At 38.1% G+C, this 16979-nt stretch overlaps 1 protein-coding gene across 1 annotated transcript in view; it reads right to left on the bottom strand.

Annotated features, from left to right (window-relative positions):
• The window catches only part of LOC145693356 (uncharacterized), a 1437468-nt gene that overhangs the window by 699688 nt on the left and 720801 nt on the right, over positions 1–16979 (bottom strand). The window contains exon 17 of the mRNA XM_081769283.1: positions 12844–13006. Within this exon, the coding sequence (XP_081625409.1) occupies positions 12844–13006 (163 nt within the window). The remainder of the gene's footprint in view (positions 1–12843; positions 13007–16979) is intronic.

Genomic DNA, 16979 nt, shown 5'->3' with positions numbered 1-16979 from the left:
ATTACACGGAAATTTGAAGTTTGGATTGTACGCATAATTGTATGGAAAATTTTACAGTTTTTCTCCCTTTACGTTGGTCTACTTACTTTGATTTGGAACTTTGAAATTTCATCCTTTTTTCCACTGAAAAATATTGATACTTCAACAAGGAAATAATTATACTATGATAATTTAATTGAAATTCATCGTAATTTGGCACATGGCAAACAGCAATGTGGTAATTGAAGTTGAAGAAGGAGGGAAATTCCCATTCAACTCTGAACACTTTCCAGAAACCTCGTTCCCTTTCGCTTTCTAGACGGGGGAGGGAACTTGGTAATGGTATCAAACCTTCATGTGTAATTACAAACAAATAAGAAATCATCAGTTTATCAGGCTTTAATTGATAATTTATTCACAAGATTCCCTATCAAAGGCGTGGTAGATTAAGTTTCTGTTCTACATGGGTAGACATTACCAACTGACATGGTCGATATGGAAAAGATGTTGTATGGTGATAGAGAGATAATACTTCTTGCTGAGTATTTCAAACCTGACCTGACCGTTATCAGACTTAAGTCTAACAAGTAGCTTGTCGATAAGAAGTTGCAGAAATCGGGTAGAAATATTATCAATTTCCACGACAGAGTGCGAACGGGGATTTCCTCTTATGAATTTACAGGTGACTGATATTAGAAACAGACTAAGTGCTCAAACATTAATGGACCACCGCTAGACAAGCTCAAAGTAGACGAGCTAGTAATTTCTTGGCTGAAGGATGGACATCATTCCGCTGCGGATTACAATAGTGAACAAAGGTTTTGTTACATAAAAGGAAATACCTGTTCTTAAAGGAACTTTTTGCGCTGAATTCGAATATGCACTCGGTTTTTCTCATCACGTACGATTTTCCCTAACAGAGGGATTTTCGGGAAAATCCCTCAAAAATTTCCCTTTTCGTTTATTTTACACCCCAAGATCTTGTCCCCTTAAATATACTAACATAGAAATTATACCTAAGTATACTTTGATTCATATTTAACAAACCCTCCAAGTTTCGTAATAATCGCTTTATTCTTTCCAGAGAAATAAATATGTTTGTATGTATACTGTGTGTACTGTTTATTGCACCTTATAGTAATGCTTTCAGATCTCTTAAGTTGAGGTAAAACGTTTTGCTTTATTACCACAAACACATATATAAAATATAATACAATATAATTTACAAGTGTGACAATTTACAATAAACAATAATACAAATGTACGAAAAGGTCGTGAAAAGACAATCAAAACTATCACAATATATGAAACTTCCATTGGGTTACAAAAACGTACACTACTTCCTTCTTTTGTAAGAGATGTTGCATTCTCTAACAAGACCCCAACAATAGTCCCCCATCATTGAAGGATCCCATCGTCCCTGGTACCTTTTCTCCATTGCCATTATATCTTGGTGGAATCTTTCCCCCTGTTCGTCGCTGAGAGCACCTAGGTTAGCAGGAAAGAAGCTGAGGTGGGAGTGCAAAAAGTGGATTTTTAAAGACATCCTACAACCCAACTCTTTGTATTTCTGTATCATGTCCTGTACGATTTCTGTGTAACTCTCAGCTTTGTTATTGCCCAGAAAGTTGCGCACAACACACTTAAATGCTGTCCAGGCAGCTAGCTCAGCACTGTTTAACTTGCTGTCAAAGCTATCATCAAGCATTAATTTCCTAATTTGGGGACCAATAAACACTCCCGCTGAAATCTTAGCATCACTCAGGTTAGGGAACTTATCTCGCAAATACTTGAAACCTTCACCAGATGTGTCCATGGCTTTGACAAAGTTTTTCATAAGTCCTAACTTGATATGAAGTGGCGGTAGTAATATCTTATTAGGATCTACCAAAGGAGCGTATTTGACGTTGCATTCTCCAGGTACGTAATTCACTCTAGGTTCCCATACCTTCACTTCATAATGTTTGTCATCAGCTCGGCTATCCCATAAACATAAAAAACATTGGTACTTCGTGTAACCGCACTGCAGTCCTAATAAAATACCAACTACCTTGAGATCACAACATATTTGCCAACAATGGTCCTTGTAATTTATAAGATTTAGCAAAGTTGACATGGTGTCATAGGATTCCTTAATCTTCACTGAGTGCGCAAGTGGTATAGAAGGTTTTTTATTTCCATTATGTAAAAGGACAGCTTTAAGGCTGACCTTTGACGCGTCGATAAATAACCTCCATTCTTCTGGAACGTAAGGAATTCCTAGCTCCGCCATCAACCCATTTATATTCGTACATACGCACACATTATCTTGCATTGAGAAATAGCTTGAAAATTGAACATGCCTTTTCCTGTACACTGATATGTTCGGTTCTGCATCCAATAAGTTCCAAGTGTGTTGTTGACTATTGTAAATATTCATTTTTATGTCTGTGTTTGTAGTAATAAAGCAAATCGTTTTTACCCCAACTCAGGATCTGAAAGCATTACTATCAGGTGCAATAAACAGTGCACACAGTAGCTATACATACAAATATATTTATTTCTCTAGAAAGAACAAAGCGATTTTTACGAAACTTTTAGGGTTTATTAAATATAAATCAGGGTATACTTAGGTATAATTTCTATGTTACTATATGTAAGGGGACAGGAGCTAAAGGAATAAAATATCTGAAAAAGGGAAATTTTTGAGGGAATTTCCCGAAAATCCCTCTGTTACGGGAAAACTGTACGTGATGGAGAGAAACCGAGTGCATATTCGAATTCAGCGCAAAAAGTTCCTTTAAGATCAGGTGATTTTTCTCATGTAACAAACAAAAAGTTTAAATTTGTTTACTAGTGTTATTTACCACGAAAAAATCCTGGAAGCCAATAGGAAATAAACCCGATTTCAGATATGTTTTAAGTTGGCAAATTACGAGTTACGGAAAATGTATACTTGTATTACTAATGGCTTATTTGTGTTATTCAACTTTTCACCTAATTTTTAGTAAGTCTCTTCTTTGCTTTAGGTAAACTACTTTGAATAAATATTCATAATAATTGCAATTATGCATATCTGTAACTTAAATTTAACGTGGTGTTTTAGTGATTACACAAATTACAATTATGAGCATACTTTATGGAGATTCTCTCACAGAGGGTACCCGAGCACCTTTATACCCTATGAACAACTGATTTTTCAAGTCTTTTGTGAAAAAAATACTGTGAACTGAGAAACCATAACCTTTTCCATATTACAGGGGTATTTTCCTGCGAATAGAAGTTTCTTGTGGAATGCGTTCAGAAATTAACACTTGAAAGAATACTCTCTTAGTACAAGTATATTTTAGGCACACACTAATTTCCCCCACCTCGAACTGTTTCAATTTCCTCACTGACAAACATATTACCATTTCATATCGTAAAGGTCAGATCCACTGTTATTGCAACAGAGTGGTGCTTGAGCGATTGACTAGAAATTCAAACTCCGATTAGTGACAATTTCACAGTCTTGTTTTATTACAAGTGTAAACTCTTTAATCAGTTCAGAAGAGGCCGTGGATCGTATTCAGAGTTGATGACGATGGATTTTGGTGAGTCAGAGTAGGTCAAAGTGGATGAGTGTGGTTCATGGTGGGTGGTGGGTCATGGTGGGTCACAGTGGGTCATGGTGGGTGGTGGGTCAGAGTGAGTCACGGTGGGTGGTGGGTCATGGTGGGTCGTGGGTCACGGTGGGTGGTGGGTCAGTGGGTCGTGGGTCACGATGGGTGGTGGGTCAGTGGGTCGTGGGTCAAGTTTCCATTGATCCACGCCAACTCTGCCCTCTGTGCATGTGCTCCTCAACACCTTTTCACAATATAAATCTAGATAAAGTTCAACAATCCGATTATTTTATTCCCTTTAATGAAATTCTTAGTGTTGGAATATTCAAACTATTAGGGCGAAAATTCAAAACGAATTTATTTCATTATTGCGCCAATACATATTGTAAAACTCATCATTCTCTGTAACTATTTCAAACAAGAAAAGATCGTAAATTTATAGTAATTAAAGTATTTCTTCACAACATATGTAAAATGAAAATTCATTAAAATTTATACTAAAACGAAATAAAGGTATGCATAAAATAAGTTTTTCATTATTATTTTCTATTGTGTTAAAGATTTCCCCCATCGGGGAGGGGTAGTAAACCCGAGACTAGGACAGGCACGGAAAGATCAAGTGTGCATATTTCGTCTGATCAGCACCTTTTTTTTTTTTTTTTTTTTTTCCAACATATACATACATTGGCATCGAGATACACTGGCAACCTTGTGCGGTGATTGTCACTGTAGTGTTCCCGTACGAAGGCTACAATTTAAAGCAATGCTTTTCCTCGAGTGACGGACACATCTAAGAAGCCAGAGGACTCGTGTTTCCTAAAATTACATTAGTAGCTTCATTCATACACTCAATATACATGATGCTTTTCCTCGTCTCCGGATCTGTTCGGATGACCAGGTCTGGTGGATCCTGGTGTGACTACATACACGAAATGCATGACTGGTTCCATCACTGCTTCCAAATACCAAAAATAATACAACGTTGGTTGTTTCAACTATTAAGCTCCCTATTATAGACATTATAAAACTGATCAGTTGCTACGCTTGCTAATGAAACGTTGACTATGCAAACGAAAAATAAGTTTTAACCAAAAATTGGACATGTAGTAATAATGTAATTATTTATGATGGGGAAAGAGAGGGTGGGTCAATGAACTTCCCTTGAAATTGTCGCCGCTTTGGTCAGTTTGAAACACGACCCACATAGCACACTACGTCCCTGGGATGTCCCATTTCGATCCCAATCATCCCATTCGGTTCCCTGGATTATCGGGACAATAAGAAAACATCCCATGGACGTTCTGCATGGGACGTCCTGAAGGATTCCCATGTAGGATGTCCACGGGACGTCCCAGATGGGACAGGAGGTCCGAGGGAAAACCAATAGACATCCCTTCGTGGTCCCGTGGAATATCCCGTATCCCGGGATATTAGCGGACATCTGGATCTCCCGCGGAAATCCTGTGGATGTCCCGGGAGCACATTCGGATATCCCGGGATGTCCCGTCGTCCGTTGTGGACTCAGTCTCGGACATCCCGTGGACGTACTTGTGCTATGTGGGGAGACATTAAGCTTTTATCAAGTTTCGTAAGACTTGTTTTCTTCTTTACATTTTTCAGATTCTGCCAAGAATCAAATTGAAGTTTTCGATTTCAAAGTGAAAGTCACGTCTCTATTTAACGCACTTCTGTTTCAGCACGTCCGGAAGAATATTGTTGGTAATTTCTAATACATTGTATTTGATTGCATTTTATTTTAGTATCAAGCATTGTTGCATTTATCACAGAAATGTTCATAATATTTTCACCTTACTTTTGACATCTTGAAGTATAAATGTATTCGTTTCATAGTTGCTAACGCTCTCGCCTTCGGTGCGAGCGGTTCCGGGTTCGATTCCCGGTGGGGTCACTCGGTCGAAAAAGTGTAACACGCTTTTTCAGGCCAACCACCCTGAATGAGGTTTTCCTGTGTTTTCCTCATTCACAGCAGGCAAATGCCGGGGTGGTTCCTAACTTATAGTTCCCAGGCCGCCTCCTTCCTTACCCAATCCTTTCTTCCTTCCCTTTCCCCGGATTGTGTGCTCGTCGAGGGACGTCATCCCTCAAATCGTGACGGGCTAAATGGTCTTAGATGCCGAAAACCCAGCAATCTAAATCCTAAATCCTAAATCATTTCATAGTTGTTTCCACCTATTTATGTAATGAAACACAATGGGATAGAACTATTTACACTATCCTCTCTCAGGGCGGTAGCCAGCCCAAAAATGTAGGGGGCCCGATCGTAGTTAGGGGGTCAGATCCAACCATATTATAGTTCATTTGCAAACCTACCATAAAACTTTTAGGGAGGGCAGCAAAAATTTATGGGGGCTCGGTCCCCCGTGGTTACCTCTTTGTTTCGTTTAGAACCAAAGTTTACTATTTTAATTATATAGTTCCAGAGAAAAGATTAACATGCTGACTAAAGCTGTTTATGGACTGTAATTGAACACAAGTTGTTTTTCCAGATGCCAATTATTCGTAGTTTTTATTAGAAACATCTAGAACTGTCTTTATGCTTGTAAAAGTTCACTTCACCCTCATTACTATATACAAAAAGACTATTGAAAGTCGAATCAGACCTAGATTTGTAATAATATTTTCCTTTAACTGTTCTTCATGATGAATGAAAAGAACGAGGCATAAGAGGAACCAAACACAAGTAGGACTGTTATAGGCCAGGACAGTGGTTTCCGCCCAGATACGTAGTTTTTGGCCAAGAAATGTAGTTTCTGTATCTTTCATTTTCTAACAAGAACATTATGAATTACACACACAAGTTATAAGGAGCAGTTACAGAAGATAATACTACTGACAAGGAGACTCACAAAGGTGTAACTCACTGACTTGAATGAAATTTTGCATACCTGTAGAGCATCGAGAAATATTCGATACGCATTTATTTTTATTTTGGCAATGTTGCGGGTTTAAGAGTAGAAACCACCCTTTGAACGTTGAGAGTGGTCTCCAAGGATAGACAGAAAACAATCATTTAATGTAGAAGGTACTTCCAGGGTTTTTTAAAGGACAGCTGATTCAGAGTCTGACGTCAAAATTAGAAAATTCAAAATGGTGAATCCAATATAGTGATTACAATTACAAAATCTCTTCTGGTTTGAAGTGCTCTGTAGTTAACTAACTAACTCTATGGCCTATGGAACCCGGAGGTTCAATGCCGCGTTCACAAAAGCTCTCCACTGATTTCTATCCTTAGCTAACTGCATCCAGTTTCTACTTTGTATTCCTATCTCTGCGAGATCCATCTTAATATTGTCCTCCTATCTGCGCCTAGGTCTTCCTAATGGTCATTTTCCGATTGGTCTTCCAGTCAAGACTTTGAAAGCGTTTCTACTTTCTTCCATTCTAGCTACATGACCCACCCACCTAAGCCTCCTAGACTTGATGACCCTAACAATGTTGGGTAAACCATATAAATTATGAAGTTCCCCGACATGAAGTTTCCGCCATTCCCCATTCCCGTGCCTCTTGGGTCCGAATATTCGTCTCAGGATCTTGTTCTCAAATACTTTCAGTCTATGTTCTTCCCTCAGAGTAAGTGACCATGCTTTGCAGCCATACAGAACAACAGGCATAATTATCGTTTTGTATATTTTAAGCTTCAAATTCCTCGACAGAATTCGCGACGACAAGAGATTTTCAACCGAATAGTAACACGAATTCCCTGCTTTTAGTCGACATTTAATTTCTTCGTGAATATGATTTTCCTCTGTTAATATTGATCCTAGATGTTTGAAACTATCCACTTTATCAAAAGTATTATTTAATATTTTAACGCATCCATAATTTGCCGTATTACGGTCCCGACGCACTTCCATGTATTTAGTTTTCTCTGCATTTACTTCTAAAGCCATGTCCCTGCAAGCGTTTAATAAGATCTCTGCATTTCTTTCTACTGTTCTCCTATCATCCCCTATTAAATTTGCATCATCAGCATATGCCATAACCTGGTGAATACCGTTCAACTGTAGGCCCTGGTTGCTATCTTTGATTTTCCTTATAGCGTATTCCAGAAAAAAAGTTAAATAATAATGGCGACAACGCATCTCCTTGTTACAGGCCATTTTCGACGTGAAAACTCGTGGACAAAAATTTTCCTACCCAGACTTTACTTTGGGATTCATTTTAACATATCTTAATTAATCTAATTAGCTTTCTCGGTATTCCAAGTTCTGTAAGAACGTTGTATAATGTTTATCTCCTAACCGAGTCGTACGGCTTTCTGAAATCGATAAATAGTTGATGTACCGGGGTATTGTATTCCCACTTCTTTTCGAGTATTTGGCGAATGGTAAATATTTGGTCGATAGTTGATCGATTTCGTCTAAATCCGCACTGATAATCTCCAATAATTTCATCTGCGTATGGGGTCAGACTTGCTAACAGAATATTTGAAAGGATTTTATAGGATGTTGACAGAAGACAAATGCCTCGATAATTATTACAGTCAGTTTTGTCGCCTTTCTTGTGAATTGGAACAATGATTGATTCCTTCCACTCTTGTGACAATTCTTTCTTGTTCCAGATAAGGAGAATGAGTTTGTGTATCTTGTTCCAAAATTTTTCGCCTCCAGCTAAAATTAACTCAGCCGGAATTTCATCTACACCCGGAGATTTGTGTTCCTTTAATTTCTTTTTAGCGGTTTCTACTTCTATTCGGTTGGGTTCTGGAATATACGGTTCTGCGGTGTGTGTCACCTTTTTTCCACGCACACTAGTTTTTGGTTGCGTGTTAAGCAAATCGTCAAAGAAATCTTTCCATCTATTTAAGATGGTATCCGTGTCAGTGAGAACTGTACCGTCAGATTTCTTTCATATACAAGCACGAGGTTGATAGCCTTTCTTAAATTCGTTGATTCTCTTATACATGCCCCGTATGTTTTTATTTTTACTATTATCTTCAAGTTCCTTAATTTTAGCTTTCAGAAAATCGCGTTTCTTTGTTCTAAAAGTTTTGGAAGTTTCCCGCCTGATATCTGCGAAATTTTGTGTAGTTATTTCATTCGGATTTTGTAGCCAACGTAATTTTGCCTGTTTTCTCTTCTCTGCTAGTTTTATGCATTCCTGGTCGAACCATGGTTTGTTCCTACGTATTTCCGCGTGTCCCAATTTATCTTTTGCTGAAATTTTAATGCTATCTCTAATTTCAATCCAGGTATCCTCAACACTAGTGTACACCGAATCTTCTAAAGCCGAGAATTTATTCGAAACTTCAATCTGGTATTTTTCTCTTACCTTGCTCTCTTCTAATTTCTTTAAATTGAATCTCTCTGTTTTCGGACAATGAATATTACCTTTATTCAACGATAACCTCTCTCGTATTATCGCTGCTACCAGGTAGTGGTCAGTGTCACAATCAGCCCCTCTAAACGACCGGACAGCAATTATGCTAAATTGCCTTCTTCTATCTACTAAAACGTGATCAATTTGATTGTGTGTTTTTCCGTCTGGTGATGTCCAAGTGTATTTATGAACTTCACGATGTGGGAATATTGTACTCTTCACGATTAGGTTTTTGGATGTTGCAAAGTTCACGAGTCTAACACCATTGTCATTACTTTCCTTATGCAGACTTTCATTCCCTATAATCGGTTTGAAAATATCCTCTCGTCCTACCTTAGCATTGAAATCCCCTAATAGAATTTTCATATGGTATCGCGGGAGTTGGTCAAATATCCGTTCCACTTCTTCGTAAAAACTGTCTTTTATATCGTCATCCTTATCTTCAGTTGGGGCATGTACATTTAAAACAATAATATCACACTTAAGAGTAATAAAAGAAAGTCTATCAGTAACAAATTCAACCCGTTTAATTGCTGGTAATATACGTTTATGAACGAAAAACCCTGTTCCTAACTGGTGATTTTTATTTCCTTCCCCGTAAAACAACGTAAAATTTCCGAAATTCTCAGATCCATTTCCTTCCCACCTAACTTCCTGAACTCCTACTACGTCCATCGTGTATTTCTCTAACTCACCCGTTAAGGATTTTAACGCGCCTGCCCTACAAAGACTCCTAATATTCCATGTTCCAAATCTCATGTCCATTTACTTTTGCTGAGGTCATGCCAAGTTATCAGTCCTTGTCCGAGGCTTTTGTGAATATTGCTGAATAAATGCTTTTTTTTTACAGGATGAGGTTGTTAGCCCCACCCAAACCCCCAAGCTGGAGGACCACTCCTAGTCGGCTGTCCGCGACTGCTTATTCAGTATATTCGTAGCTAACCTCTATATCTAGAGGCCTTTAGTTCGCAGGGATTACTGAACGAAGGTTGAAGATCGATTTGAAACATTTTTCTGTAAGTAATTGCGACAGCTGATCTAACTTTTGAATATCCTCAATCAGGAGCCCATGGCTTGATTGGCTGGTAGAGGTCACGTGGTCTTAAGCCCCACCCCCACGGGAAATTTAAAATTAGTCCCTCACCCTCTTTTATGACCAGAATTTTTAAATTACGGTCTATGGCTGTTTATTTCGTTTCCCTTTATGGGACATAAAATTTGAAGATTTTTATCCTCTTTACTGAATGCTTTCTTACCTTGTATCGTTATATGTTTGTGAACAAGGTTTTGAAGGGGTGTATCAGGGACGTACGCAGGCAGTGGGTCCTAGGGGTCCGGACCCCCCCGAAATTTCGACTTTTTTTTGTAAATTTAGCCTAATTTTAAGGGCAATTTAATATAAAATCCCGTCATATTGAGTTTGGCCCCCCTGAAATAAATTCCTGCGTACGCTACTCGAGTATATGTATAGCCTACCTTAAATTTTCTCGTTCCCTTGTAAGGTATAAAGTTATGGAGGTTTTTGATCTCTTTGCTAATATTTCATTTCGTTATGAATCATTATATGGGGTCGATCACCTGATATGACGTCAAGAGGTCGCCTGGTTTTAGACCACACTCTTGCGATAATTTAACATTACCCTATAACATAATTAAACTAGGATTTTTGAATTAGGGACAATGGGAGGTTTATTTCGTTTATTTTAACGGGATACGTGATTAAAGTGAGTCTCTTCACCTCTTACTATATATTTGGAGTGCTTATGTATAGTGAGTCTCGTCACCTCTCACTATGTCCGAACTTCATATATCCTCAATTGTTATAACTGTGAATTAATTGAGAAAACGTTTTACAGTAATGATATTTTGTAAAAAAAAAAAAAAAAAAAAAAAAAAAAAAAAAAAAAAAAAAAAAAAAAAAAAAGAAATTGTGTGACACATAAACATTGTTTACACCACGCACACCTTATTACGGCAATAACTGTGCACAAATCACAAAATGCAGCACGTTTGAAAGTAAATTTTACGAGATTTTCAAACGCAGGTGTTTTTTCTTCCAAATAACTGATCTTGTATGATCCATATATAATAAGATTTGCAAATGTGGGAGAAAGAAACTGATTGGATCAGTGATTGGATCTTAATTATATTATTACGGAGATGTAACTTAATGTTATAGTTGTAAAGAACAGTATCTATTCTTTTTCTGAAATATCTATTCTTTTTCTGAAAAGCAATTAACAACAGTGATAACAAAACACCATTTGCAGAAATTAAAGGCTGTATGGTGTAGCTGTGAGTCATGGAATTTATTGACTGTGCCACACTTTCTGTTGTTTGTGTGCCTCTAACACTATAGTGAGAGGTGCAGAGACTTGCTTTAATCAAGCATCCCACTAAAATAAGTACAGAAAGGAGTTTCAAATCGGTCTGCAACCTACTCGCAGTAATCTCTGCCAACTATAATTGTTCTTGGCTAACTGCCAAACCATAAGACCTTTTTGTAATTGTAATCATTATATTGAATCCGCCATTTTGAATTTTGTAATTTTGACATCAGATTCTGAATCAGCTATCCTACCCTCCTGGAAGCATTTTTGCCGATCCCAAACGTTTCAGCATTCTTGCCAATTTGATGTCGAGAACATAATCCAAACAACCCCTGCGGGGCTTCTAACCCGTTCCTACTACTACTACTACATTAGCTGTGGATCTATATAGTACAAGGGCAAACGTACTACTACTACTACATTTGCTGTGGATCTATATAGTACAAGGGCAAACTTATTTTAATGAAAGAAGTTTAATGAAAATTTTAAAACACTGCTCGTTAAATCACTTTTTGAATATTATTTTTAATCTTATTTTAACGAAAGAAGTGTTATAAACATTTTTAAAAGTAGTAAAAAAAACTGTCCATAGGCAGGATTTGAACCCTCGCCAAAAGCATTTTCGTTACTAGCATGTTACGCTAGACCACTCGGCTACCAGAGCCAACAACAATTTTCGTTTACTTTGTGCTATATGTAGATCATGTCTTGTGATATCGCATCTGTATCGACCAATCAGATCAGAGGATATGCTGAAACGTTTGGGATCCGCAAATATGCCTCCTGGAAGTATGTTTTCTTCGACATTAAATTATTGCTTTCTGTCTATGCTTGGAGACCTCTCGTAACGTTCAAAGGGTGGTTTCTACCAATAAACTCGAACCATTGCTGAAATTTAAAAAAAAAAAAAAGTGTCGATTATTTTTCGATGTTCTACAAGTGCGAAAAGTTTCATTCAAATCGGTGAATTGCACTTCCCTAAATATCTTTGTGAGATGTAAAAAATAGTCTTGACACGAATTATAGAGAAGTCCCGAAAACTCTTAACAAAGTACAACTTGAAATAAAAACTCTTCTTTAAATTTCTCCATTGTTTTCTTGTCTTTGGTGCAGAATTAGACTAATTTCTATTTATTACTCTAATTCATGTTCTTTGTTCTGTTATAAATCAAGTGAATTACACAAGACGACAACTTTTCCAAAACAATATTCTTTTCCTTGATGACTTACTTATTACTCAATGTGCCCTACAAAAAGGACTTTCAGTCGATAAGCTCAGTTTAATCCCATCTCTCCCATAACACTGCTCTTAAAATATATTAGTAACTTACGACTGGTGAATTCAGAATAAAATAAGTTTTATCTCCTTTATTTTATTATTAAACACTCATGAATGAAAATCATTCATGTTTTTAATTCTAGGTTTTGCATATAGTCTTCGTAACTTTGTGAACAAATGCCAGGTAAGGAAACGATGTGAAAATTAGAAATTGGTATGAAGAATTGCTACTAAGGGAAAATTATTTTATAAAATATGAGACTAATTTATATTTGTATTACCGCAAATGATACGTTTCTAAAGTCACGAATATGAATATTTTCTAAAAGCTTACCTTTAGCACCAGGTATACCAGGTAATCCTGGAGGACCATCTTGGCCTGGATCTCCTGGGAATCCCATTGGCCCTGTATCGCCTTTATCACCTCTCGGACCTGGCAAACCTCTTGGACCAACCGGACCGGGCAATCCTGGAGGTCCTGGTGGACCAGGTTCGCCCTATATATATATGAAAGAGAAAACACTGTACACCTAGATAATTTTCTAATATAATTATATATGTAATAGAAAACATTGACATGTTATAAGTAAGTCTCAGAATTTTCTGTAATTACAGTTTTTAATTGGTTATATGTAGCTGTACTAGAATGCATATTAGGGTGGAGCGTTTTACACTTTTGTTGAAAATTCGATGACGGCTAGTGCGGAAAAGGTGCCATTAGTGGCACCGACCTTACTGATTTCTTTTTATTTCTTTGGACAACTTCTTACCCTGCCCCAACGGACTTAAAGTTTTTTAAGTGTTTGGTTAGGCAACATGCACAACATCAATGACAGAAAAGCTATTTGTGGTCGTTTTTAGTTACATGATGGCTATAATACCATTATTTTATTAAAAGAAACTTGTAGCAATGACAGTAAGTAATTTTAAAATGTTTATGAGTCAACGTACAGCCATATTAGCTCAGTTGTTGGAATTAATGTCCAGATCTAGTTTGGAATGCCACGTTAACGATTATTATAGGCACAGCTCTTGATATAACACGATTTTCTTTGTGCAACTCTTCGCTTATTTTGCTCTGTGCGCAAAATAACCCAGAACTCACCACGGGGAGGTGGTTGCACATCGAGTTGCACATTTAGTCCAATTAATCATTTCGTAGTAAGTTTCAGCTGTAAAGTTTAATTTCGGAACAATGAAGTCACGCGGGCGGCTTGATCTCGGAGTCTTCTGGCTGCGGCACTTTTTTTTTTTTTTTTATCATTCTCCAGCCTATCGTTCGAATATGCGGATTTTCATCTGCTGTCATCACTATCAGATGGTTTTCATGATAAGAGTAGTATCCGTTTGTTTGTAGAACAGAATGAACTATGTGTTGTAGACTTTCTGGCAGAAAACGTGATAGTTTAACTATGCTAAACAGATACATGATGGCGCCCATTTCGCACGAAGGATTTCTTCGTATTGAAAACCAGACGGGAGCGTATACTTAAACAATGTACTGGAAAAGTAGACACAAACTTGAACTAGGTTTATCAGTACTAATGTAGTGGCGAAGCATCCTACATGCCAATGTACGCCATCGTGAATGTGATAATGGTTTTGGCTTTCTGTTTGCTAGATCGGTAGTACACATTCCTGTAGCAACAGCCTTACAAATTTCAAAGAGATAATTCTGGTCGCTACTTAAACCATCTAGTTTTTCCATTTAAGGAGACGATCGGTGAACATTCACAATCCTTTAATTTCTTTCCGATGGGGCCGGAAAAAACGTTGGGCCCGGTCGTCCACCATCCAATTTGATAACCAGGTGTCGAAATGGCAACTCGTTGATATGAAGAAGGCAAATGAGATGCTGCAGTTCCTTTCCTAGGGATCTTTGTATCTGACTTATCACGCCGTTATCCCATCCTGTGTTCGTGGCTTTACCATCGCTGCCAACTGCCTCAGGACTTGAGACGTCGTGCTGGTTTTTCTCTAAAAGCCCAATACAGAGTCGGCAATATCCTTGCCAGTGCCTGACTTAGGTGTGGCATGACCCAAGTATTCTGAACCGGGCTCCGATAGAACTGTGATATGCTTTTCTGTAACCTCTCGTCTTAGTAGTTTGCCGTTAATTTTTTCTCGCACAAGAGTTGCATCATTTTTTCCGTCGAAGCAGATACTTGTAATTGCCTGGCCTAGGTGAGCCTTTTCTTTCTGGATCTTCTCACCCAGTTTATCTTTTCCTCTTCGTACCTTAGATCTGTCAACAACAAGACTTTTGTCCTCTGGCGTTATGAGTCTCGCGTCCTGAAGTACAGCAGAAGCGATCAAAGCAACCTGTCTGTCTGAAGCTCAAGTTCTAAGCGCTGCCTCCGCTGTATTTTGAAGACAGATGCGCTTTAGGCTTTCCTTCTTGGTCGCGCCTCGAAGTCAGATCCCGACGTGCTTCCCGATTCAACAGCTTCGCTGGATTCACCTGACGTCGCTAGTATCTTTGACCTGTGCCTATGCCTAATCCCACTAGTTGATGGACTTGCTTCAACACTTCCAGCGTCTTTATTGGTTGTCTGCCCCTTAAATCTGCTCACTTTACGGGAAAACATCTATGACAGAAATTTGCTTGTTCGGACGTCAATGTTACCAATGCTCATTTTCCGTGATATTCTCTGGTCCAAAAGAAACTTGAATTCTCGTTTTAGAATCTTGCGTGTCCTCTCACAGTTGCAATCTTCGGCGGTTTTACATTTGCAAGACGCAATATCAAAAAGAGACTTTTCCGCGTGTGCAACAAAACCTGCACGAAGTGTTGCTTCTTGTCCTTGTCGACTTAAATGTTTTTCCTTGGTGCAGCACTTATTATAAAATGCTTTCAGCATGTCAAAAACTCTCTTTTTTGAAACCACAGAAATGCTTGCTTTACGCCAAATATGTATAACTCTTTGTCCAACTAGTTTACAAATGTCAGTCACTGGTAATTTAGTTACCCTTTCGTCGCCACTTAAACCACTTCGAAACCAATGATAATGTCGCATAACGTCAGCGTACGTGGGGAACTGCACTTCACTCATTTCACTTGGAGTGACAAAAATAAGCCTCGTTTCACACTTTTCCGCGTTGGTCTGCTATGAGGCTTTTTCATCATCTTGCTTTCCATTGCTTCCGAACTTGGAAACCAAAGTAATGTCTCTGAATCGTATCGCACTAAGAAGACTGTAACTTTAGGTACAATGCACAAACTCTGTCTTAACAGAAACAGTAGCGAACTAAAACCTTTCAAGTTTAAGCTACAATAAACTAGCCTGTTGGATTTGTTGGCCGAAGTACGCAATATTTATACCACCGCCGAACTTCGAGCGAGAATATTCTAGAAACGTCGGCGTAGGTTCTGAAGCCAACGAGGCGAGCGGGAGGTGCGCGAATCTTCTGGACGGAGCCGGACGTTGCGACGACGCTCGAAGAGCGTGGCCAAAATAAGCAACCACGAAATTGTGTAGCCTGCTGCTAGATGGCATTTGCTGTCGGTGTACATAACAAGCGAAGAGTTGCCAAAAACAAATCGTGTTATATCAAGAGCTATGCCTATAAACATCGTTAACGTGGCATTCCAAACAAAATCTGGACGTTAATTCCAACAACTGAGCTAATATGGCTGTACTTTGACTCATGAACATTTTAAAATTATTTACTGTCATTGCTACAAGTTTCTTTTAATAAAATAATTGTATTATAGTCATCAGGTAACTCTAAAAAGGACCACAAGTAGCTTTTCTGTCATTGGTGTTGTGGGTGTTGCCTAACCAAACACTTAAAAAACTAAGTCCGTTGGGGCAGGGTAAGGGGTTCTCAATTTTTATTTTTAAATCAGTAAGATCCGTGTCACTAATGGCACCTTTTCCGCACTAGCAGTCATAGAATTTCCAACAAAAGTGCAAAACGCTCCACCGTAATCCATGTACATCGATCAAGAAGTTTACATTGATATACGTTAAGTTGATTTTACATATATTACATATTTCACACAATCTCACATATTTCTTATGATGCTACATATTTTCTACATATTTGGGTTATCGCGAACTTTAAGAATATTATTTTTTTTTAAAGTTTACTTAATAGTATAACAAACGGAAAAAAGCCAGTTGCTCGGTTTCTTCCTTCAAATTTGTTCTATTTCCGACAGCATTATAGAATATGTGCAGGTTAATTCCATGGAATATTCTGTATTTTCACCGTTACCGTTAAAAGAAATGAATTGTGTATATTTCAACTTCCACGCTGATTTCAAAGAATCCAAGTCAATAGAACAAGTGATCTGATAGAACCACCACCCGTGGACTGTCTTCCCTCTCAGGCGGAGCATAGAACACACCAACGTAGCCTATCCGGAATCGCATGCCTAAAACGACAGAAGTGACATTGTTTATCCTTGCTATTTTTACCGTACCTGTCCCTGGAACAAAGATTTATTTCATCTTTCTGTGGGAG

Source organism: Thermobia domestica, chromosome 8 (genome assembly GCF_964235325.1).
Source record: "Thermobia domestica chromosome 8, izTheDome1.hap1.1, whole genome shotgun sequence".
Lineage (NCBI taxonomy): Eukaryota > Metazoa > Arthropoda > Insecta > Zygentoma > Lepismatidae > Thermobia > Thermobia domestica.
The sequence above is the reverse complement of the archived record's forward strand: the minus strand, read 5'-3'. Positions and strand labels throughout refer to the sequence as shown.